Source organism: Pholcus phalangioides, unplaced genomic scaffold (genome assembly GCF_987345545.1).
Source record: "Pholcus phalangioides strain wild (caught in Gottingen) unplaced genomic scaffold, Ppha-v1.0 ptg000021l_1, whole genome shotgun sequence".
NCBI classification, from domain to species: Eukaryota; Metazoa; Arthropoda; class Arachnida; order Araneae; family Pholcidae; genus Pholcus; species Pholcus phalangioides.
The window spans coordinates 10,466,359-10,492,440 of NW_028301614.1; the positions used below are offsets into that span (position 1 = coordinate 10,466,359).

Below are 26,082 nucleotides of genomic sequence, written 5' to 3' on the forward strand. Positions count from 1 at the left end.
CATACATACATGGTGAGAAAAATTTGTGACTTACATTCTTGTGGAAAAAGACTTGGTGGTAAGTGAGCTTTTTTTCAGCATATCGAATTTTGACAAATCCAATCCCCACACTATCCCAGACGAATGCATAACTGAGATTCAACATCAAAAAATGGGCCATGTATCCAAGTATCAAGCTGCAATATGGAACACCACAAAGTATCCAGATGAGAAGGCCAAACTTCTGCATTTTATAAAAGCTCCCTTTTTTCAAACGAGTACCTGTTAATAAATTTTGTATTTACAAATTTTCTTTTTACAACAAAAAACAATATGCATATGAATACTGGTTTTAAACTTAGAGAAAACTTCAGAGGCATCAGACATTTCAATCTGTCAATTTTTTTTGGCTTCTCTTGGTTGAGATAACTCAAATTTCAATCTTATCACTAAATAACGATAAGATAATCATACCCTTTCTGTTTTGCATAAATTTCCCTTTAGCTCATCTAATTTTGCAAAAACTTTTAATTTTAAAGTAATTGGAACAGATATATATACACAAGAGCTCAATATAATTTTAATGGTTTCAAAAGTCCCCCTGCTATTTATAAGACCAGTTTTTAAAAATCTGAGCCGATGGAATAGGGATTCTTTGCTAAACTTTCCTGTGTTTAACGTCTTTAACATCATGCTCAAGAAGGGAAGGCATTTAATTTTTTTTACTGGAGGTTTTCCTCCCACCTCCATTCATTTTTTTTTTCTTGGAAGTGATTCATAACTGATTTGTTGAAAGGTATGGACTAGCGTCTGAGAGGGCGGACGATGCCTAATTGACCTTCAGAATAGAAATACAGTTTGAACTTGATAAACAAGACAAGCGAGGGCTTAAATATGCTATTATAAAAAAAATATGTATTCTGCATTCAAGATTGTACATAAGATGTCCACCAACGGAAAAAATCTTACTTTGTAGACAAACAGAAAATCCTGAAAGATTTGGTAAATTCAAATTTGTCCAAAAATTGCTATTTCAAAACAATATGGCATTCCTAGAAAATCTTTGAACACCATTTATGAGACAATTAGAAAAGTTGGTTCATAGTGTGAAGCTTGCAGAGAAGCGTGATCATGCATAACAGATTTCTTTAAATAGTGCTGTATAACATAAGTTGTAATCGTTTCATGACTACATATCTCTTCATTTTTTTAAAATTAAATATCACAACCATTTTGGCACAAATTGTCTGCTTGTTTGCTATTTAAAAAGTTAAAAAAAAAAAATCTTTATAAATTCTAGACTTACCAGCTATTTCTGTGCACAAAACGAAATTTCCTATGTAAGTTACCAGAGTGCACATTTACTTCTGAAATCATGCATATATTTGTTGTTAAATCGCCCCAGTTATAAAGTAACTTTTGTTCGGTTCCTAGAGATGACGCTGTACACTGACGTCTTACTATACTTAATATATACAGAATTTGTAATACATCAAAACTGATCAGCAAATTCAAACATGGAGCTCAAATGCAGCTAATAAAACAGAAATGTCCCTGAGCGGTGGAACACAGATGAGAGTCAAACAAGAAAATTCAATCAACTGTTAGATTCAGATATTTGAGAGTAACCTTTCTTTCAAATACCAAACCTGACTCAGGCTCTATCAACTTTAGTCATCGTCCCTATTAAGGGAAGAGGGGAGAAACTGTGTCGGAGAAAACTTTAATAAATAATTAAATATATACATGAATGTAATACACACACAATGAAGTATATATACAAAATACTGATAGATAAAACTGGGTGCACAAAAACAATGCAAAATACAAAAAGATAAATGGAATATGCCTTGAATATTTCGCATAAATTGAAAAACACTGTTCACAAAAAAAGGGGAAAACTACAAAAATATGTATACATTAGTGTAAATATGTATATATCGGTGCTCTGAACATCTTGCATAAATTGAGGGAACATGGTACACACAAAATGCAAAAACAAAAAAAATATACATAGACATTTCATATAAATTGAGAGATCATGGTACACATAATATATATATATATATACAGTTTACACTTTGAACATTTCTTATAAATTAAGAAGATAGAGCATAGTTTCCCAAACTTTTTGTTCCATCGCCCCCTTTTCAATTTTTTTACCCCTCTCATCGCCCCCAGCTCAATCGAAGCCATAGGATCCTATGTTATACTCGTAGCTTCTACCGCCCCCTTGGACCATTTCATCGCCCACCAGGGGATGATATTGCCCACTTTGGGAAACACTGAGATAGAGTATGCAAAGAAAGCAAAACGACAATGTGCAACTTGTACAACGGTTTCTTAACTGTGGGTCCTGCAAAGCAATTTTCAAGGTGCGAGATGGAAAAAAATTTAAACATGTCAACTGTCTTTTCAGGGAAATTTAAATGATGAGAAGAATTGAATTGACTTTTTTTAATTCTTTGAAGAATATGGATCATACTGAAATTTTGGCACCTCATTTTTTAGATTTTACTTGTCGAAAAAAAAATGAATCATGTATAATTTACATAGGAAAAGTTTCTTTTCACCCAAAATATTTTGTGGTTTGTTTACTTTTCTCACATGTTATTAGCATGCAGCACTCTGATTCAATACTATAGTGAGCACTACTCACGAAAAACATAAAACATTTATCAAGTATTAAAAAAACATACATGTTTGCTCCAGCTAGAATCAATAAGTGAAGAACAATAAATCTTTTACAACATACCTTTTTCTCTCGAATTTCAAAAATGTTAAAAAGTAGGTTATAAAAGAAATTAAAAATGTGTAAAAGAATTCATAAAAACTAATTAATAGATGATTTATGTTATAGATTACAAAATCCTAAATTTTACAACATATGGAAAACAGAAAACACATTATGTAATCAGGGTGAAGGAAAGTGAATTGTATTGCACTGGAGCTGCAGTATTGGAAAAAGATTAATAACCACTGAACTGGTATTTTCTAGCATGCCTGCTAATACAAAGAATACAGTATGAGCATATCCACAGACAAGTTACTGCTTTAAAATTTTGGCAGTAAATAAAATACACAGTTTTTATATACATATATGCAGTAGCGTACACAGGATTACTTTTAACTTTAAAAAACAGTGTTATCTCAGCTCGGGGCACCACCCCCCCCCCCTCCCAAGGCACAAAATATATAGAGATTTCATCTAGAATGATTTTTTTTTCTTCTAATTTTTAAATCATAAAATTTTTTTTGGGAGACCTTGATATTTATATATTTTTACACTCCCTACAATATCATCAAATGGCAGACTAATATATGGTATTTCATATTTCAAAAATAATTTGAAAATCAGTATTTTTAGATTTAGCTTGTAGACTTGGTAGAGAGACTTGTTAGATTTAGCTTGTAGAGAGCAATGTAGGTATGTGTAGTGCTTTCAATGACTTTTTCGCATAGGTTTTTAATGGAGATAATGATATTCAATGTACGGGTGTTGCATGGGGTAATAAAACCCTCAACGATATTCAAGTAGAAGACGTGGAGGTCCTAAATCTTCTAAGAAATGTATGTGCAAGCAAAGCACCAGGACCAGATGATATCTATCCCAGGGTCCTCAGGGAATGTGCTAATGAACTGTTGGGACCAGTCGCACAGATATACAGGAGTAGTGTTGCTGAGGGTATCGTCCCAAGAGATTTGAAACTTGCTAACGTTGTTCCGATATTTAGTAAGGGTAGTAGAGAAGCTGTGTCAAATTATCGTCCAGTGAGTTTGACGAGCTCCCTCTCGAAAATTTTGAAAATTATCATCAAAAGGCAGTTTGTGAAGTGGATAGACGAGTATAATGTATTGTCGGATAATCAGCATGGGTTCAGGAAGGGGAAGTCATGTGTAACTAACCTCCTTTGCTTCTATGATCACGTGACTAAGGTTTTGGGTAAGAGCAAAAATGTAGACATTGTTTACCTTGATTTCCAGAAGGCATTCGATCAGGTCCAACATGGCAAACTCTTGAAGCATTTACACGAGATTGGAATTGGGGGCAACTTGCTGAATTAGATAGAATCGTGGTTAAGAGATAGGTCGCAATGAGTTATGGTGAACGGGGAATTCTCTGGTTGGACAGAAGCCACAAGTGGAGTTCCTCAGGGAAGTGTCCTTGGCCCCATACTTTTTTCACTTTTTATCGATAAACTCGATCAGGGTATCGATGGGATTACTAGCAAATTCGCAGATGATGTCAAGCTAATGGGGGTAATCGGTAATGAAAGCGATAGGGAATTGCTCCAGACCAACTTAAACAGGATTGCAGCATGGGCAAATGAATGGAGCATGACGTTTAGCCTTGATAAGTGCATGGTCGCTCATTTTTGTTCGAACAACCCACGGTTCTCTTACGAGTTGAATCGTGTCTCTATCCCGGATGCAACTAGGGTCACCGATTTGGGAATTCTCATTGACGAGCGACTTAGGTTTTCTGAACATTGTTCAGCGGTGGTCAAAAAAGCAAATAGAATGCTTGGTCTCATTTTCAAAAAGGTCTCTTCGCGTTCTCCTAAAGTCATTCTTCCACTTTTTCGAGGCTTAGTTCGTCCTGGACTGGAGTATGCTGTAAGGCTTTGGAGACCATACCTACAGAGGGACATAGACTTGGTTGAAGGGGTGCAGAGAAGAGCTACGCGTGTCCTTATTGGCACACAGGGCTTGAGTTATGAAGAGAGACTTCATTTTTTGAATATGTTTACATTGGATGAACGCAGGTGTCGAGGAGATATGATCGAAGTGTTCAAAATTTTCAATGGGATGGATAGGATGGACCAACACCGCCAATCGACTGCTTTTACAAGGGAACACCAGTATCGATTGGTGAGGGACAATGCAAGGTTATGGTGTCACAGGGAATTTTTCTCTAATAGGGTTGTTAATAAATGGAATAGCTTACCCCCGGAGGTAGTAAATTGTAACACAATTGACACGTTTAAAAAGAAATACGATAAACATGTTGGGGTAAATCTAGAAGCTATCCATACTTAGAATAAGACAACCATAAGTATTCTTTATGGGCTTTGTATAATATTTTATCATGTGTATATATTGTTTATAATTTGTGTTAATTGCATTTTTAATTGGGTTGCTGTATTTTTGAAATATATGACATCCATATTTTTATGGGCATCTTCTTATCAGCCACCTCGTTGGGCATTTTGCCTGTTGTGGCGTTGTATTTGTACTCATTAGAAAAGTAATTATTTTGCTTGTTTTTGCCGCTGATGCAAGTCTATAAGTTGTGCTTTTGTATTCTTCAGTTTCAAGCATTTTTGAACATTTTATCCTGCTTCTTTTACCAGAATTTACCCATTTTATGTTTAAAATAAGTGTTTCTGTTTGAGTTCACTCTTGACCATTACCTCAGTCTGATTCAATATACTTTGAGATAACTTCTTTTGCTGGGTCCTTCTTAGAATATTTATTAGAAATTCTAAGAAATTGAATAGTGATTAAAAACTGTAAACTTAAAAATGCTTTTTAACTTACCATAGTAGTTTAAACTATAGAATTAAATTATTTTAAATTTAAACTATAGAAAATAATGATTAAGCTATTAGGAATTTAATAGAATGATTCTATTTTCACAAAAAATCCAATCTGAGTACATCTGTTTTCATTCCCTATTTTTTGCTTATTTTGTGACCTTTTTCTTAAGGGAAAATTTTGTTTTTGGCACAAGATGGTGCAGAATTGAAGAATTTCAGCATTTTTGTAGCAGAAAGTTGCAAACAACAAAAATTGTATCAAACGTCGGAAATTGTAGCAGCTTGTAGCAATTGTAGCAGATTTTCCACCCCATTAACTCTTAAAAGAAGTCAAAAAAAGACATGGTGAGCAATAAAAACAAACTGACCAGATACATAATCCCCAAATCCAACAGTTGTAAGGGTAATAAAGCTGTAGTAGCATCCACCCATGAACATCCATTTCTCTGTGTACATGAAAGTGACAGCTGGAATAACTATGAGCCAAATCGACCAACAGAAAACATCCCATAGCTTGAAGACCATTGTAAGCAGGCTCGAATACATAGACAGAATTGCTGGATCATTCAATAGCTGCCTGCACCTTCTGCCATGCAGCTCTGATATGTCAGAAAAAACTGCCATATTCAGTGGTATTCCAAATATGACATAAATCACACTAAATAGAAGACCAGGAGTTGTTGTGGGAGCAAAATTACCATATCCTGAAAAAAATATCATATTCATAATCATTATGAAGATTTTAAATCTATCAAATTTGCATATGTGTACTGATGATGATCTAGATATGAAGTAAGGTAGAAGTAATATGAAACCAAGTAAAAGCATATAAATTATCTTAGATTCTCAGCATGTTCTACAATTTTTGCACCTTTCAGTTTAATCTACAGGAACAGAGATCAATGCATGGCCCACAGGCCATCTGTGCCCCCTACCCATGACCAGTGAATGGTAATCCACCTCCTGTACCCCTGTATCCACCAGTTCACATTCAGTTCTCATTTTTGTGAAAGTTTCAGGGTTGCCGGCAAAAATGGACAAAAAGTGGAAAAAACCAGGCAAAAATTGGTAAAAATTATTCTTCTTATTCAAGACATACCAAGATTGGTTTTTCAATAATAAAATATTCTTTTCAATATAAAAACATATGAAACTTATAAAAGTACATGGTATACAAATGAATATTCAGCAACCAAAAATATGAAAACATTTCCAAATAAAATATGCATCACCCAAATTTGCTATAGAAATATTCATAAGTAAAAGACTTTATTTATAGAACCGAAAACAGATAAATCTCGTATTTTTCAATTCTATGAATTTTTGCCAGGTGGCAGAAATATTTGCTTTATCCCAATAAAATATGCATCATCCAGAATTGCTATAAAAATTCATAAGTAAACTATATATATAAGACTATGTGAGTATTTATTTATAGCAGCGGTTCTCAACCTTTCTTGACCCACAGAAACCTTTCCAGTATATAATTTCAAGAGGCCAATAGCTTTACGAATTTTCTAGAATTGCAGGGTTTTGTACTACTACTAAACCAGACATGCACCTCGTCCATATTCCCGTGCGGAACCTCTAACGAATTGGTACATGTTGGAATGAGCATGTATGTGTAGTGAAACCTGGCATGAAGTTTGTTTCTGTGTGATGCTTGTTATGTGTAGTGCTACCATCTGCCACCAGTTCTTCTAACTATGAGTGAAGTATAATGATTATCGTTTTATTGTTCTAGGCCTGTTGCTTTCTGTGGCGAGACTTTTTAATGAGGAGATCGGCTCAAAGTTGGAAACCACAGGAAATCAACTTCAGAAGACCACCACTGTGGTGACGGTGGGGTTCGAACCCGGATCCTCGCGACGTGAGTCCGTCACTATGACTACTCGACCACCACAGCGGCTAGGTTTTGTACTACTGGATTTAATTTACTGGCATTTATGTTAACTGTCTTTGATTCATCCTGCTTCAAAGTTGAAATTTTACTGAATCCTTGCTATCAAAAAACCATTTACAATTGTTTATTTTATTTTTATTTATTTATTTTATTTATTATTATTTTTTTTTTACATTTCTGCAAGCATAGTCATTCTCTTAATAATGAGAAGACTAATCGGAATTGAACTCCCCTTTGTGGACAAAAAAAACCGATCATAGCTATACTTTCTGATATACTACAAATATGACCATATGGCCCCAACAATGGAGAAAGTTGATAGGGGTCTAGCTGCTTTGCCTCCCCCTGCAAATATGCCTCTGGACAGGGTTGTCTTAAGAGCATTATGGGCCTCTGGGCCAAGTGGTTTTTCTGAGACCCTACCTGGTAAATTCTAGAAAATTTTAACAAGATCTCATTTTTGTGAGGCCTCTCTTTTCCTGAAAACCCCGGGTTGTGCCTGGGTGGGCCCATGCGTTAACTGCCTGATAAAATTGTGCATGTTTTTCTAAAAGCACTGTCAGAATGCAGTCACATCTGTACATTCACGGTTTGTATTTCAATTATTTCAAAATATAATGGTATTGTTCACAGCTTATTCAAAACATGAAAAATTCATCAAAAATTGAAATAAAAAATAAAAGACAGGCATTGGCAGATGGCAGCACTACACATAACAAGCATTACAGAGAAACAACAAAACTTCACGTCAGGTTTCAATACACGTACACGCACATTCCCGCATGTACCGATTCGTTGGGGGGTTCCGCGGGGCGCATGTGTGGTGTAGTAGTAGTAGGTAGGGCCTCCAAAAAATGGCTCAGGGATCCATGATGTTCTTAAGTCAGCCACTTCGTTGGGAAATTTGCCTGTTGTGGCGTTGTATTTGTATTTGTATTGTAAGTGTGTCATCAGAATGACATCGTTAATCTCACAAGGAGTTCAATATATCTTAGAAAATTTCAAAACTCTGTTCAGCAGAACTTGAACTGGAAATGTAAGGGAATAAAATTCTCACCAATAGTAGAAGTAAAAGTCAATGTGAAGAATAAAGCATGGTATAAATCAGATATTTGTTTCTTTTCATTATCGTCACCTCCAAATGCTTCACGTATATCTGATTCTACAGCTATGAAGTCACTTGAATTGAAGTTTTTAGATTCCAGGATATGAATAACATCTGCATGGAAGAAATAAAAAAAAAACATTTGAGATTTACATTTATTAAATATTACACAAAATGTATTCATATTAATTGACAGAAAAAAAGGTAATCAAAACATTTTAAACATATATTGCTCACAGATCACAGGGTTCGTAAATTATTCTACATTTTTTTAAATTGAAAATATCAGATATTTTGATATATATCCAATATTTTCGACAGAATAGTCCACATATTGTTGGGAATCAATGTTTTCAGGTTTGATGTAAACTAATAGTTAGAACATACCCCTTTACTTAAAAACATTCATCTGATGTTTATAATTTTATGTTTTTAGCATTACTTTCACATTCAACATCAAAATAGAATAGTCAAGCTATTGTAGATTATAAATGTTTTCACAAATGGTGTAAACTATAAAATTTAGAGCATTTCCTACTTGACATCAAGATTTACATTTGATAATTATTAAGATATTTCAAATCCTCTTTCACATTTAACTGCAGAAGCAGGTTTTGTAAATATGATATTTTGAAAGTATCTATACTTTTTCTAGATGGAAAATATCAGTTGATTATTGACTGAAAATAGTAAACCATTCTCTATTGAAAATATCAGTCAATTCTCATCAGAAACAATCAGTCCATTCTTGACTAAAAATACCAAACCCTTCTTGACTGAAAATATCAGCCAATTTACAACTGAAAACATGAGACTAAAATATCAGCCCATTCAACTGAAAATATAAAACCATTCTCAATGAAAATATCGTATGATTCTCAACTAAAAAAATAACCATTCTCGATGAAAATATCGCATGATTCTCAACTAAAAAAATAACCATTCTCAACTGAAAATATCAGCTCATTCTTGACTGAATATTTTCATTTTTGAATTGTTTATTTATTTGCAGATGAACTAATTTATGATTGAAGAATTCCTACATCCATGAAAATATCAAATTCTTTTCGACTGAAAATATCAAAAATATCATATGATATTTTGAAAATAAATATCATGATATATATTGACGAACCCTGATAGATCACAAAAAAAATTGGCAAATATGTTCCATCTCAAAAACTAAAAAAAAAAATTCCAATTACACATTTCTTTAATGTCCACTAATCAAAAAAATTGCTTCATTTTTAAAAATTTTGGTTTTAGTAAGCTGGGCTCAAAAGTATAATAGTAGAAATTATGCAGTCACGATTGGATTGCCTATGTTAAATAGAAAGAATGGCATACAGTAGAGTCTCGAAAATCTGTGCCACAAAAGTTCAAGTTTCTGCATAACCCGAGGCACTGAAAATTTTCAATTTACTTTTAAGACTTCTTCTTTCTCTTTTTTTTCTCCAAGACCCAAACTGTTTTTCTTTTAGGAATACTACGGAGTACATATGTATTATACAGTAATTTCAGTTTGAAAGGAACAAGACAGCCCCCAGCTCTATAATGGGTAACTGGCATAATAAAATATTAGACTCCCTTGAATGGACACAGACCATTTTAACTTTTGGGGGGTTGTTAAGAAAGAGGAGCGAGTTTGACCTTTTTCTTCATAATAGTGGGCAATGGCATTGTCCTCTAACTACTAGCATAAAATCATTGGGAAGGCAGTTGAAAGCTATCAACCTCCATGCCAAAACAAATCTCAATTCCTGGCCACTCTTAAAGAGTGGTCTATTGGTTGATGGAGCCTTCAGTCAGTGCTGCCTTAATGTGTGAGCCCACCCAGGTATGGTCTGGGGTCTCAAGAGAAGAGAGGGGCCTCCGAAAAATGAGAAGTTGAATTTTTCGAAAATTTGCCTGGTACGGCCTCAGAAAAATCACGGCGCAGGGGCGCATGATGCTCTTAAGACAGCCCTGCCTTCAATTGCAATAATTGTAAACTATAATGTAATAGAGCCTCTGCCGTGTTCGGTTTGAAAGAAAAAAAAGAAAGTTGAAAAAGCTATAAATGTCTTCGCATCGTTCACCATCCCACCCCCAACTCTTCTCAATCACTCCCTCAGCTTTGTGCCTTTTCATGTTCTTCATTTTTTGAAATATTGTATGACATCTATATCTTATTCAAGAAATAAAAATACAGAAAGGATGCTAGTACTGATTTTGCTTGTCTTTTTTTTTAAAGTAAAACTAACATTTAAAGCATTTTTCATTGTTTTTGGGATAATTCATCCATATCAATGAAAATGTTTGTTAGCCAAATCCATATTCGTTAGCCGAGGCAACAAAATGATGAAAAAACATTTGTTAGCCACTGTATTACTGTATTTGGCTCTAATCTTATTCAGTTAACCCATCAGCTGTGCTGAAACAGTAAAATGTGCATCCATCAAAGTTATATGCTCTTAAATATGTCAAACTTGACAACTCACATCAGTTATAACCAATATTTAAAAATGCTAAAATTGAAAAAAACAATGGCTGAGAATATATATATATATACTCACTGTGAGATATTTTCTCATCGCGTAAATTAAATGGCAACACATGATGCGCCTCCATTACAAAAAATAGCATAGCGCCATATTGCAAGTAGAGTACATAAAGTAAGAAAATATATGTCATAGGACTCTTCATGGTTTCTGAAATGAAAACATTTTTTATTTTTGTTAAATAAGATAGCATAATAAGTGTAACAACTACAAATCTGCTGGTATGCTCAAGCACATGGGAAGTAGACATATATAACGTAATGTGCTACTGAGCCAATTTAAAAATTTGCAGGTCTTTTCCAATTAATCATAACTCAACATCACACAACAGCAAATAACAGAATAATGAGAATATCACAGTTACATACCCAATGGAACATTTGAAGATAACGTGCACACACAATTCAATCACATTTTCTACAATTTTTCTAATGTATCGTACTTCCAGCTTAAGAAGGCTTCATAATAGCAGATAAACTGATGTGCAAAAGGTAAAATGCAATGAATTTTTAAAAAAACCATGCAAAACTATTCTATAGCCAAACTACATGTGTTTAATGTAATCCTTTATTTGGCAGTGTTGCTCTCAAAAAAGAAACATGTTTCTTATATTTTTCAAATGAAGTTATTTTATATTTTGAGCTCGTTTTGGCATTGATGGTTCTAAGCAACTCCTAAATATTAGATTTTTACTTGTGAGCTGTTCACAGAGTTTCTATAATTACACAGGTCTGCGATGAAAAAATTTTCCTAAAACTAATTAGTGTTTTTTTAGTTTTTCGGATGCTAATTACTGGAAAAATTATTTAAAAATTCCATCACCTCTGGTTTTTGAGATAACAGGGAAATTAAATTTCGATAGTAATTCATAGGCAGCAAATAAACTACATTAAAACTGTTCTTATAATAAAATATAGCAAGTTATTTCCAAAAAGATATTTCAGTGATTTTAGAATGATTTTGGGACGCTGATTCTGAATCTCATTGGTTTTGCCATACTGGTTCTACTTTTTGAGGAAAAGTGAAAATTATATTCTAATAGTTATACCATAAGCAGCGTACGAATCACATTGATACTGTGCACTATAAACAAATATAGTGAATCATGTCCAAAGATATTTCAGTGATTTTAGAATGATTTTGGGTACTGATTCCAAATCTGGTATTGGTTTTGTTACATTGGCTCTACTTTCTGAGAGAATGAAAATCAAATTTCAATTGTATACAAATCACATTGAAATTGTTTGTGTTATGAATATATTAAACCATTGCCGAATATATTTTATTGATTTTAGGACCTATCATTATAATGACAGAGCTAGGATATAAATGTGAAGTATGTATTTATGAGGAGATAAAATAATAATAAAAATTCCAAAATATTTGGATTTGAGTCATTTTACCCATAATATGAAATCGTTTTGTAAAAAAACCTTATGTGGTAGGTTTTTCAGCAGCATATTAATCAGCACTGAAATAATATGAAAATCAGTCACCAAAACTAAACCAATTTTTAAGTATTTTTTTTGTAGACCTGTGGCTCCAGAAGAATGGCTGGAAGATACATGCATCTCTTATTTCTTACAAGCCAAGCAAGAATGATTTTTTTACATTTTGGTGGGAAATACTATGCACGGAGGAAACATATTGCTGTGCATTCTTCATCAATCATAGAAAAGTTGGCACACAATAAATGACATTTTTTTAAACTATTCAAATCCATCATCCTATATGTTTTGAATATTGACAAAACATTTTTTTTTTGTCATGTAATAGCATTCAGGGTACTTCATTTGCTAAATATAACCCCCCCCCCCCTCACAATTATTCTTGCCCAGGATTTTTCAATGCTTGCCAATTAAAGGGTAAATTATGTCACATGCATCAATTGCATACTCCATAGTTGAATCCTAAATTTTAATTCAATTTGTTAAATGTTGAATGAGTTAAAACCTGAAACTTTTGGTCCTGAACTTTTTTTGAAACATTTAGGGAAGAATTGTTGATGTATTGGATATAGACGACCATAAAAAAAACTAAATCATGTGATACATACACTGGATCCTGTTTAGAATGTTTTCTGCTAAGTGCAGCTTATTTTTGGTCCCAACTTCAACTAATACTCATCAAGATTTCATGTTTAAAGCATTTTCCTGCTTACATTTTTTTTCACGGCTGTTTTTGAAAAACGTTATAAGTGGGATCCACTATATGTACCTAAAAAAAAAGACTTGTATTAATATACTTCTGGGAATCGTGCCGCAACTGTTAAAAAAATATATTGACCAAGGTCTTGTCATGAAAGAAAATTTGCCACAACAAATATTTGATAACATGAAAATTCATAGGAAAAGTTGCCTGGTGAGAGAAAGAAAATATTATGCTGGTTTCAAATATGAAGACACTGTCTATATCAGCTCCTTTTTTGAGCTTCAGCGTAGCTACATTATGCAATATTTGACTGCACAGCTCATTGAGTAGTGGTTGAGTTTTTTAAATATATATGGACTGGTTCCTGATTTTTTTTCCTCCTTCTCTGTACTGCTATGAGCTGATTGTATGAAGCCATATTCGTTGACATAACTTAAGTGTTTACAGATAACACAACTTATCTTCGGTTCTTTCAAACCGAGCGCAACTCTGATCTATTGACATAGGCAATTCACTACCGAATGAGTTGTGCCGGAAGTGGTTCTTTGTTTTAAAGGTTGATGAAAAGAATGATGTCTGGTTGAAGTTGTGCTAATCATCCTGATTTAGTTTCCTACGTATGTGGTGAGTACACCCTAAAAATATAACAGAAAAGCTGCTATTCCTGATTTAGTTAAAAGAGCTAACCTTGAGTACTTTGCGTTATGCCAGGTGCGACCAAGATGAAATTTGGACCACACACACATGGTGTGTACCTAACATCTAAGACAGTGGACCAATGGAAAGAGGACGAGTCTAAAACTTGGTGTTTCAATGGTTTGGAGGGAATCCATAAATCTTTTTGATGACTGTTATTTTTTTATCGTGAATATTACTGGCATAAACCGAAATAGTTGCAGTATGTGGACATATCCTGATTTAGCCTCTGCAATACCCATTGCTCACTCAACCAAAATGAAAGAATATGATACCATAGGTACCCAAGGTCATGAAGAACATTAACCTTCATGAATATCAATGAGTAATTTGTGTGGACTTAAAAATGGTTAACTTTCTCCTTGGTCAGCAAGGAGACTACACGAAATATCCTTGCTTCTTGTGCCTATGGGATAGCAGAGCCAAATCACTGGATAAGAAAAGAGTGGCCTACACATGGCTGCTGGAGAAATTTCATTCTTGAACCTTCAGTATCATGAGACAATCATCTTGTCTCTACTGCATATGAAGTTAGGATTAATGAAAAGTTCATGAAAGCTCTTGATCAGGAGAGGCCTTACTTTGCATACATGGAACGAAAAATGCCTGGAATAAGTACAGAAAAATTTATAGATGAAAATTTTTATAGTCCTCTCAAAAATCAGAAAGCTCTTAAACAATCCTCATTTCATGGATTCAGAGCAAAAAGCAAGGATCTCATTTGTTCATTACTTGCACAGCAGTTTCCCTGAGATTGTTGGCGATACTAGCGAAAACCAAGGTGAACGATTTCACCAGGACATAAAGACAATGGAGGACCGATACGAGACAAATCGGATACTCATGATGGCAGAGCAAAGAGACTGTATAAACAAAGTTCGCTCAATAATTTCAAATAAAAGCTTTCAGAGTAGAACAGAATAACATATTCTTTGGTTTCTATTTGTGATTCTTCTCATTTCTAATTTTAAATAAGGCTATCATAGATTTACAGAAGCATTGCTGTGCATTTTTTTTTTCAATCAAAATGTTTTACAAAATTTCTTAAGGAATTTTGTTTATCTAACACTTACACTCTGACTTGTAAACGGTTTCCGGGTTATACTTACACTCTAAAGTCTAATTTTATATGTTAGCATAAATAACACACTATAATATCTCACAAACAAGAGCTGATGGGAAAAAAACTAATGTCATATTTGCTTTCAGCCCATGAAATTCACATAAAATCAGTTTAAACAACAGTCACTAAATTATGTGTTGCCCTGCGTAATTAATCTAGAAAACAAACTCCTTCCTGATATACACTGTCTGTCAGCATTATATGAGGTATATACCCTAGCTTCAGTTGTTTCAGCGTAGGATATGCTATACAGCAATGGTTTTAAATCTTTTGCCAACCACGGCTCTCCTTAGAAATACTAAATTTTGATTTTATCAACTAATTTTTCACTTGAGTTCATAAAAATGGGTGTTCACTTCTTTATTATCAAAAATTTAAAATTTTTAAATCAACCTCACACTAAAAAAAAGTTTCATAAAATTTTATTGGCCAACAAACAACACAACAAAGTACATAGTTCCACATATATATATATATATATAACAAAATGCTAAATACTAAGTAGAATACATTGAATGGCAATTGACCATTCACATCGTTTTAACAAGAACACTAAAGTGGTGACGAAAAAGAGCAAATGCAGACTAGTATGACAAGATGTGATAAACATGAATATACTTTACATAAACGCACCGTCAAGAAGGTTCCAAAATACATTACAAAAAACAGCAACAATTACACACAAATTCCAAATGATCATATAGAACAATTAAATTTTATTACAACATGAATTACTCAGGAAAAAAACTAAACTGAAATACTAACAATACGTATAACTGGATGTAAATGATAAACAAATCAAAGTAAATAGAAAAAATGTACATATAATAGAAAAAAAAATTACTCTGACCAAATATAACGAGAATAAACATGATAGACCTACAACGACACCAGGGAGATAGAAATATAGCATATATGAGTATATTAATAATATGTCAGGGTTTTCTTGATGACTATTGAATGTAGTTAATTTCTTGGTAAGAAACTCAAGCGAATGCTTGATGTCTTGAAAAATGTCTGTTAGTAATTTGAGACTTACTGAGCCACTGATGTGAATCAAATAAAGGAGCGTCACGAATTTTCAACAAAATCTTAAAAAGTAATGGTAAGCATTGATTGTTGTACATACACAAAAAAATAATAACTGAAATTTGTCAAATTATACTTCAATGGGGGTCATAAAATAACTATACCAATATATATCAGCCCCCTAGTGGCCACAAAAATCAGTGAATGTGAATGACATTAGAGTATGCTCTTGAGAAGAGAAACAAAAACCTAGCTTTTGCGGTTATGGTTAATCCTAGAATACTAATAAAAAAAGCTAATAAAAACTGCATGTTAGCTACCCATAGGTCTACATTTCTGAGACGTGGAGTTAATATTCTAGAGTTAAGCAAGAGCATTTAGACAAATAAATTCAAATGGCAACACTCACTTTTATACATTGCAAAGTGATCAGTACAGTAAAAAACCCATGACTGCAGTTGGAACAATGCTCATAACATGATAAATGACACACTACTAGATGCAGACAAGCAGGATTAGCGCACAAACCCATTGGTGAGATGGGAGCGATAACTTAGCAATATATAGAAGTGACTGTTGCACATTTAAATTTTTTTAAATTTTGTTTTCTGTGACCATAACAGTGAGAGAACATTATTCTGATAATGCGATAAATTAAATTGCCAAACAACGCCACTTCATTAGAGGAAAAACATTTTTTGGTCCCATAAGGTGAATGATGGCTTAATAAGGCTTCGCTAAACTTATTCAAAGGAATGGTCGTAATTTTACCATTTCATTATTTCTTCAAAAAATCTATCTCAACCCTCACAGTAGGCAATCCACCAAAGTGCAATTGATTTGAACGTTCTTGAATCAGATATATTGTCTTTTAACAGATAATTTGGAAACATACTGAAGTTCTTCACACCAAAAAAAATGTTGACAAACTTGTATCTCAATGTAACTGGTATGACTTGGCACAACTAAAAGAACTTGAAGCTATTTTAACGAATTTCTAAGAGTTATTCAAATAAGCTATCTTACAGTGGGGGAAAAAAATGTTTTTCATAATATTTATTCACTGGGTTCTTTGTTATATACCTCAACCTATGAATGTCTCCTTTTGCTAGCTACAGGAGACAAGTTTTTGCCAAAAATGCACTAAACTGGAAGCAAATATTTAAGTGATCAGCATGAAGAATACAGAAAATAAACTCATTCAACATGGGTGTTTTGAACAACTTAAAATTGACAGCCTTGTTCGTTTGCACTGTGCAGCCTACCGTATTCATCTTACAAGAAAAACTATTTCGATTATGCATAAAATACAATGTTTTTACTGAACCCTGCTAATTCACTTTCAAATAAAAATATTTTGGGGGTTTGAAATGAGAATAATTGGGATCTCTTTTATATTACAGGAAAACTTTACGATGCAAGAAAAATTTCAGGAATGAATTAATCGCTCAAATCAAGGTTCCACTCTATTGGGATTTTATGCTTTGCACTTGTGTACATAAAATAGGTACGTGTACAATCTAAATCAGGGGTATTTAAATTTATAGCAGTAGCAGCTCTTTGCATTTCCAAAATCTGCGCATGCCTTCCACGTGCTTCTTAAATGTGGGAGCACTCTGCTATTTTAGAAAACCCCTGGCACAAATTATTTCTACATATAAAAACAATGTAAACTGCTTTCTTTATCCATAACTCAAATTCAAATAACAAGTGAACATGAAAAAAATGTGGAAATATGTGGTACATACATTCACAATTATACATATTTTTTTAAAAAATTGATAAATATAAATACAATTGCATCAACAACAAAAATTTATGAGGAAGTATAGTATGGGGGGGGGGGATATGCCATGAAATGAGCGTAACTTGCAAATGGTAAAAAAAATCATAACAGTATGATAAAAATATAATCCCATACCTCATAGAATTCGAAAATGTTACAAAATGTGTTCGATTACAATTAATTTTATGTCAACCCCTTTGTCAGAGCTAATGTTTATATAGCCCATGTAATTTTTAATTTGTCTATATACATGAGTTGATTTTTAATAGTGGCAACAGTACTGTAGCAATGCCGTGAAACAGAGCAAGGCCACCATCATTTATACCACAAGAAAGTCAAATGCCTACCCTCCCTAGCAAATGAACTCATTCTCCCCTCAGTGAACCTTGCAGTGAAAACAGGAACAAAGCAGTATGGACAAGCCAGTCGGAAGACTGTCATACTGTTTTCGAAGCAAGAGCACAGACGCTGGTTAAAAATAGGATATGCGAGAGGTTGCAATGCACAACGGTGTCACCAAGGACTACTACTAAGCCACACAAGCACCTTGTCCATATTCCTATATGGAATTTCTAACGATTGAGCACATATTGAATGAGTGTGTATGTGTTGAAGTTTGTCTCTCAAGAGTACTTGTTGTGTGTTGACCTGGTGCTGCCATCTGCCTTCCAAATTTGGATGCAGACTTGTCTCCAAAAGGATTGCCACCTTCATTACTTATAGAACAGTAACAAGGTGGGCAAGAGCCTTCGGAAAGGGACACAAAAATATATTAGGCAATAGATCGTTATCTTCGCACCCATCTGAAGATTAGGATTGGAACCTGAGTCACATGCAGGGTTGTTGCACAGTGCCAACGGTATCCAAAGGCTACCCCACCATTGCTACAGTGGCGGTTGGCTGAAGTTGGTTTTCTGTGGTTCCCAACTTTTAGGTGCATATTGAAACCGATCTCCACATTAAAAAGTCTTGCAACAGAGAGCACAATTATTCAATCATTACAGTTCAGTCATAGTTAGAAAGACTAATGGCAGATGGTAGCACTATACATAACAAGCATTGCACAGAAACAAGATTCACATTGGATTCACAACACATACACACACATTCCAACATATACCAATTCGTTAGAAGTTCTGCAGAGGAATAGGGACGAGGTACATATGTAGTTCATAGTGATATCCAAACGCTTCTGTATTGCTAGGAACACATTACATGCAATACTGGTAGTTAAATCCAAAGCCTTTAAAACTTAGAACCTTATATGAATGCAAAATATCTAGAAAACAAATAGCTGCCACTACCAAAAAAAATCAACCTATGCATAAACATAATTGCTGAATTAATATTCTCCATTAGGAACCATTAGACAAATTAATTTTCCGTGTGTTGACTTACAAGAAATATTGAGAGAACTGTTAAAAATATGTACCATGTATATTTAGAACTATTTCATTAAAAAAACAAATTAAAATTCTATTATTGTTGGAAGTGAAAGGTGGAAAAGATTGATTTAACGCTAGCACAAACTAATAAAATTCCATCACATGCTTTAAAATACAAGCAAGTTTTCACAACAAAAAACATGTTAATAAAAGGTAATTTGGTAGCTTTATTTCTTTCAAATTTCAGTAGTGAATGGCGGCTAGAATTTTGAGGGACCTATACGTGACCTATCAAGCAAATAACTTAAAACTGATAATTCAACTATTTACTGTGGTTGTATATGTATGCTCAAATCTTCATCAAACTACATACTACATAAAAAAAATGCATTCATGTTTATTACTACGTTCATAAATGCATTAATGGATTTCGTATCTTTACACCATTAAAAAAAGAACAGTTGAATACAACTTTTATCTTTGTATTCAAAGAATAATTAATAATATTTGCATGGAATTCAAACCATAAATATTATGAATGAGAAAATTGAAACTGGACAAACATGATTAGCAATCAGTTAAATTTTCTGCATGATTAACACGAAGAGATATACCAGCATTTTCCTACTACATATGTTTCTCTCCACTGAATTCAAAAGAAATCTTTCAATTTTAACATTTTCGAAAGTTCAGCAACAACACCAGCACAAAAAGACAAAGTAGCACTGAAAACTTTGAAAAGAGAGGAAACAACCTTTCCTAAGTGTGACAACTAGTTATTACTCATGAATCCAACAACAGGCGTACAAAAATAGGCTTATATCAATTTTTCGCATATTATATTTATTTATTTATATATCACAAGGACATGTATAGGTTTAATATGACATTGTCCGATTCAATCAATGATAAAGAATGGAGGAAGCTCATATTTTGGCTGATTGGATGGTAAAGATGATTTAGGATTGGAAACTCCTACACAGGGAAGTGGAAAAAAGCTAATAATTGAAAAATCTGTTTCAGCATAATTTGCATATGGTAATAGAGTTTATAATCATAGAATAGAATTTTACAATAGCAAAATACATGGAATTTTTATACAATTTGAGAATAAATAAACATATTCGATAAACACCAGACTTCATGATAAGGATTAACTGGTAATTAAATAACCTTTTCACTCTTTAAGCAGCATTTATGAGATATCTTATCTCCTTAAAAGAACCTTAATTTAGTATTGTGACAAGCCCATATATTTTGTAATGCTAATTTCTAAAAAAAAAAGCAGACACTTTCCCAAGTAGGGATAATGGTTATTTAATAATTTTAAAAACTGGTTTTTAGTACATTGTCTACCATACATAGCTTACAAAAAAATAAATTAATCTAAATAATGAAAATGCAGATAGAGTAGCAATGATATGGCATTTCTCTCTTATTGATAAAATAAGTATAAAATTAAAAAAAAACCAAAATGACACTGTGTTTTAAACTGCATATCTTTATTAAAAAAATCAATAACATTTTATTATACATGCGATACATATGTCCCCTTATCAAAGAAAGACTAAGGTAGTAATTCCAAAAATTATAAATTATACTGTTATTCTTTCTCAATAGACAATTTATTTTTTGCAAGAAAATATATAACTGAGTGGCGTGGTGGTAAGATGCTCGTCTACCACCGTGAAAGTTGCTGTCACGATCCCAGGTTCGAATCAAATGGAGGATATAGATAAGACATTTTCCCTAACGAAATTGAGACGACCACCAATAGACAGTGCCTTCATTTAAAACCCACCTCATTAATGGCAGTAAACTGCAATATAGTGATATGGTCAGAGTTGGTGTTTGGTAAAGTAGTAGGCATGCTGCGAAAAATTTTGCAGACTATTTTGATTGAATTTCAATACAGTGTGTTGTAAAAAGTAGATCATTTTAACCCTAGATAACTAAACATTTGTCTAATAGACTACCTCGTTGATTAGAGTTATTGAGTAACACCGATTTAATTTATCTAGGGTTTAAAAAAATTGCTCAAAACTCCTATCAGCATTTCTAAACCTTTTTCAACACAAGGACCAGTAAATTGTCTCAGAATTTCCTTAGAACCCAGTAACTGTAAAAATGATTTGATAGACCCCAGTATGTGGTCATACGAATGCAATATAGTATGAATATATCCTTAACTGTGTGACAGGGCTGGAAAAATCTGTTGCCTGATTCAGACATGTATTAAGTATTTTAACCCTTAACTGTTCTCATTGTCTATAGATGACGAGCTTAATAGCCTGCTAAAAATTGTTTGTGATATGGGGGGGGGGGGGGTTCTCATTCTTAATTTACGCAGCCAAGGGATTAACTCTCTATGGTTCTGTATATATTTGAATATTCGTCGCAAATATATGGTCAAAAACACAATGTGTACCTATTTTCTCTTCAATTTTTTTTTTTTTTTTTTTTTTTGGTATTTTAAAAAGTACAGGGGCACGATAGCCCAGGTCGTTAAGATGCTCAGCTAAAGTACCGAAGGATGTTTAGAGGTGCTGTAACTTCGATGCCCGATTCGTCCTTGCCAGAAAAATTTTCTGACACAGGGGTACAACAAAAAAACTGCAAAAACCCAATGTACTTTATTTTCTCTTCTAATTTTTCTTTGGTATTTTAAAAAGTACAGGGCACGATAGCCCAGTTCGATAAGATGCTTACATAAAGTACCGAAGGATGTTTAGAGGTGTTGTAACTTCGATACCTGGTTCGTCCTTGTCAGAAAAATTTCCTGACACAGGGTACAATAAAAACGGCGACAAGATTGCAGGAAAAAATTTCTACCACAAGGCGTCCCCCATCGAGGGGTTAGAGCACCAACCCCTTGACAATTATAAAAAACAAGCCGGAATCAGCAATAAAATGTAGGTCCCGGTCCTGATTCTGCCCTCGTGGGCAGAAAATGACAGTGATATGACAAAAAATTATCAAATGATTAAAAAATACACCTTTTAGTGTCATTTCAGTACAAAATACAGCTATATATAATACTTTTTTATCTGGAAAAAGCTGATTCCTTGTTATTTTTTGAAAGCTGCTGAAATTTTACATGTTCAAGATTTATAAAACTCACCAAATTGAGGGAACTGAAATAAATTCAAATTTAAATTATTCAACTTCCCTAAGCAAAATCTTATCTGTTTATGGATAACATTAAAATCAAGGCAAATTGTATATTTTGCCCTCAATCAATCATTTGAGCTGATTGAAAAAATCCACTCTAATCAGATTGCTGTGCTGATGCATTGAGTGTTTCAATTAAAAATACCCTAACAGCATCTAGATCTCGTGTTTTAAAAAAAAAATTAATACGTTTTTATTAGGATGCACCAGCAACATGTGAGAGAAGCAAGTAAAATTTGAGATTTGTCTAGCCTTGCTTTGTGAGAAATATTACTAATAATTGTGACACACAGTTTAATAATTTTAATTTAATTACAATCATATTTTCAAGTCTGACTGCAAGTCAAGAAATGCTGGACTTGATGAATAAGTTCAAAACACAAGGGTCTGACTTAATGACTGACTAAAAAAAAAAGTCAGATAAGATCTGTGCTATTTCCCTATTTAACCAAATATTCTGTGGACATGCAAAAAAAAGCTGTTTATAGTAGAGTCTCAATAATCCGAGGTGAACAGGACAGAGGCCAACTCACATTATTGAAAATCTTGAATTACACAAAAAACAAAAAATGCTTTAAATGTTGGTTTTACTTTAAAAAAGACAAGCAAAAGCAGTACTAGCATACTCACTGTATTTTAATTCTTGAATAAGATATAGATGCCATACATTGTGTTTCTGTGTTTCAAAAAATGAAAAATGTGAAAAAGGATGCAAAGGTGAGTGATTGAGAAAAGTTGGGGGATGGGATTGACAGTGAACAACACTTACGACATTGATCGCTTCCAACTGTCTTCCCAATGATTCTATGCAAGTAGTTAAAGGCCAATACCATTATCTACCATTATGAAGAAAATAGTCAAACTTGCTCCTCTTTCTCAGCGACTCCCAGAAACTTAAAATGGTCTATGTCCATTCAAGATTGGAGTAATCTTTTATTAAACCATGTTACAAATTATAGAGCTGCCTAGTCCCGTTAAAAATGAAATTACTGTTAAAAATGTACGTACTACGTAGTATTCTAGAAAAAAAAAGTAAAGTTGGGTTCCTGGGAGAAAAAAAGGAAAGTCGTAAGAAGGAAATGAAAAAAATTTCAATGCCTTTGATTATCCGAAAACTCAAACTTTTCGGGCTCGGATTTAAGACTCTACTATATATGTTTAAAATATTAATATTTATTTTTTTCAATCTTCTTACCAAAACACATTTTCCACATAAGATTTGATTCAGCCATTTCCAGTCACAATCAAAATCATGTTCTAAATTTCAGTTGCCAGTCAAGTATTAGCAAGACTAGTATTTTCATTTGTGTTGTATTTCTTGAAATAAGCAACAAGTGAACATATGTAAGCGTTTAGAAATCTTTCAAGTTCAACACCATGTGCTGCCCCCTCAGACCACCCTATATATTTTGTTCTAAAAAAAATGTTCTGGCACCTGGATCTTTTTGCAATTTGTCATGCTTTGCTCTAAATAAGTCAATAGACTAGGACAGCTAAAAATCTTGGTCTGTGGGCCTGAAAAAAATTTGGCATAGGGACTATTATGATTTAATGTTACATCAGCTCAATTGAGAGAAATGCGTGATATATATGAACTTACGTTTAACTCATACACTTATTAATCAAAGATCTAAAGTATTTATAAATAATAAATGCTCAAAAGATATTAATTTAAGTCTACTACTGATGTTAAGTGACCAGTATGACTAAAATAATGTTTCAAAGAATACACTTTATTCTTAATTGATAGAGATACATTGGTACGTCACAATTTAGTTAAAATAAGCACACTTCTCCTGTAAGAGGTTCTTAACCTTTTGTATTCAACACACAGACCCTTTGGCAAAATGATCTTCAATACAGATATGAAACCTCTTCAAGGACCCCTGGTTAAGAAACTTGCTCTAGAGCAAATAAATATATTAATCACAATAATTGTAACTAGTTACATAGCTTTCTGATATTGTTATCAGATGTGAGACGCTTTATGCAAGAAAAAAAAATTGCCGAGTGTGACAAAAACTGTTTACTGACAAAAAAAAATTAATTGGAATGGGAGGAAATAGTTCTAGTTTGTGGGTCAACATGCTTTTCGTTTTTCATTTCGTTTGCTAATTTGTTGATAGACAGCTTACAAACTAGTTCTATTAATGTTGTCACTTTCAATCACAAATTCTATTCAATAATTGCAAATAAACAATTTTATGCATTTGTATGTCATGTTTAGTCACCACAGAAGCAGCAGGTAGTTTTCTCAGCCTCTTAAACTAATTGCTTTTATAATTTGGACGTTTCTTTAATTTCACTATTTATTTTCAAAGTTACAAAAACTGAAAAACTGTTTTTTCAAGGCAGCTTATTGAAAAACACAAAAAAAAAAAAAAAAAAAAAAAATGTGGAACTGAACTGTCCCAATTTTTCTTTTCTTTTTGACATAAACATTACAAAAAATTTACAATATCATTACACATCAATAAATGTGATTTATACATACAAATTTCTCATAAGTGAATAAAAAAAATAACTAAAGTTATAAAGAAAAGAAATTTATTTAAAATATTTCAGTGTACGTGTCTTTTATACATATGAGTACAATTTCTTCTTTAAAGACAAAAAATATTGAAATGAATATACTAGGGCAAAACAGTTTGAATGCACAGTCAAGAACAAATTAAGAAATGCAAAAACTATATTTACAACACTGAAAGAGTAAAGAAAGAGAAAGCTGGACTTGCTACGACACTTCGGCATACATATCTGTCTTGAGCAAAAAAAAAAGAATTACAAGGCATTACCACAGGAATCGACATCAATGATGAAAAATATTTATTACACACCACAAAAGAAAAGTCACTTCCCCGCAATCAACTCCATATAGGTTACATAATCCTTTAACGTTGTAATGTTTCATGAAACTGTTTATCACCCAATCAGCAAAATACTTTCATCTTATTTCTTATTTAGGAAGCAGAATAATTATATTCAATGGAGAATATGAATAAATAATTCTGGGTTTTCATCTTGCAAATAGCCAATGTACAAGGATGGAAGGATGCGTGAAATGAACTGAAAAAGTTTGAAAAAAATGAGTGAAGTTACATAAAATCAAAGCAAAACCTACAGCAAAAAAAAAAAAAAAAATTTATTTGTAAATGCAGATATACAATTTTTATGATTATTATTTCATAATAGCATTACTATTTTCATCATTTTGTGAATCAATAATATTTATGAGTTGTTAAGACATCAGGCCTATCATTCATAAATTCTTTGCAATGTAACCCATTATTCTTTTTTCAATATTTTTCACGTCTCCAAGCCTTGTAGTGGATCTTGATACATAGAACCCAGAGAGAGAGATTTGAAGAATTCCTCAATTTAACTTTTTTTTGAAGTCCCAACATATTTTTGCAACTCTCTACATTTTTACAGCCCAATGTAAGTAAATACTTAAGCTAGGGCATGACAAATCCTAGCTACCAGGTCAACCAGAATTTTCTATGTGTGGTAATTAAATTGGAGTCTGGAGACAACAGAAAGTTTTTGGCCTTTATAATCAACATATCTGTCAACATTATACTCAGAGGGGTTCCCTATATCCTGGAAAAAAAGTCAAAATATTATTTTTTAACCCGTTTTTCTCAGGGAAAAAACACACAAGTTCTAAAAAACTG

At 33.1% G+C, this 26,082-nt stretch overlaps 1 protein-coding gene across 3 annotated transcripts in view; it reads right to left on the reverse strand.

Annotated features, from left to right (window-relative positions):
- LOC149070596 (potassium channel subfamily K member 2-like) overlaps positions 1-26,082 on the reverse strand; it is a 56,576-nt gene that overhangs the window by 3,919 nt on the left and 26,575 nt on the right. The window contains exons 1-5 of one of the 3 annotated variants that reach the window (XM_089248988.1): positions 13,124-13,278; positions 11,083-11,217; positions 8,480-8,641; positions 5,888-6,223; positions 35-261 (exon numbers count right to left, since the gene is read on the reverse strand). In XM_089248988.1, coding sequence (XP_089105114.1) covers positions 35-261; positions 5,888-6,223; positions 8,480-8,641; positions 11,083-11,212 — 855 coding nt within the window. In that variant the 5' untranslated portion in view covers positions 11,213-11,217; positions 13,124-13,278. Of the gene's footprint in view, positions 1-34; positions 262-5,887; positions 6,224-8,479; positions 8,642-11,082; positions 11,218-13,123; positions 13,279-15,442; positions 25,475-26,082 lie in introns of those variants that run through there. The other 2 variants (XM_089248987.1, XM_089248986.1) reach the window with 2 other exon arrangements.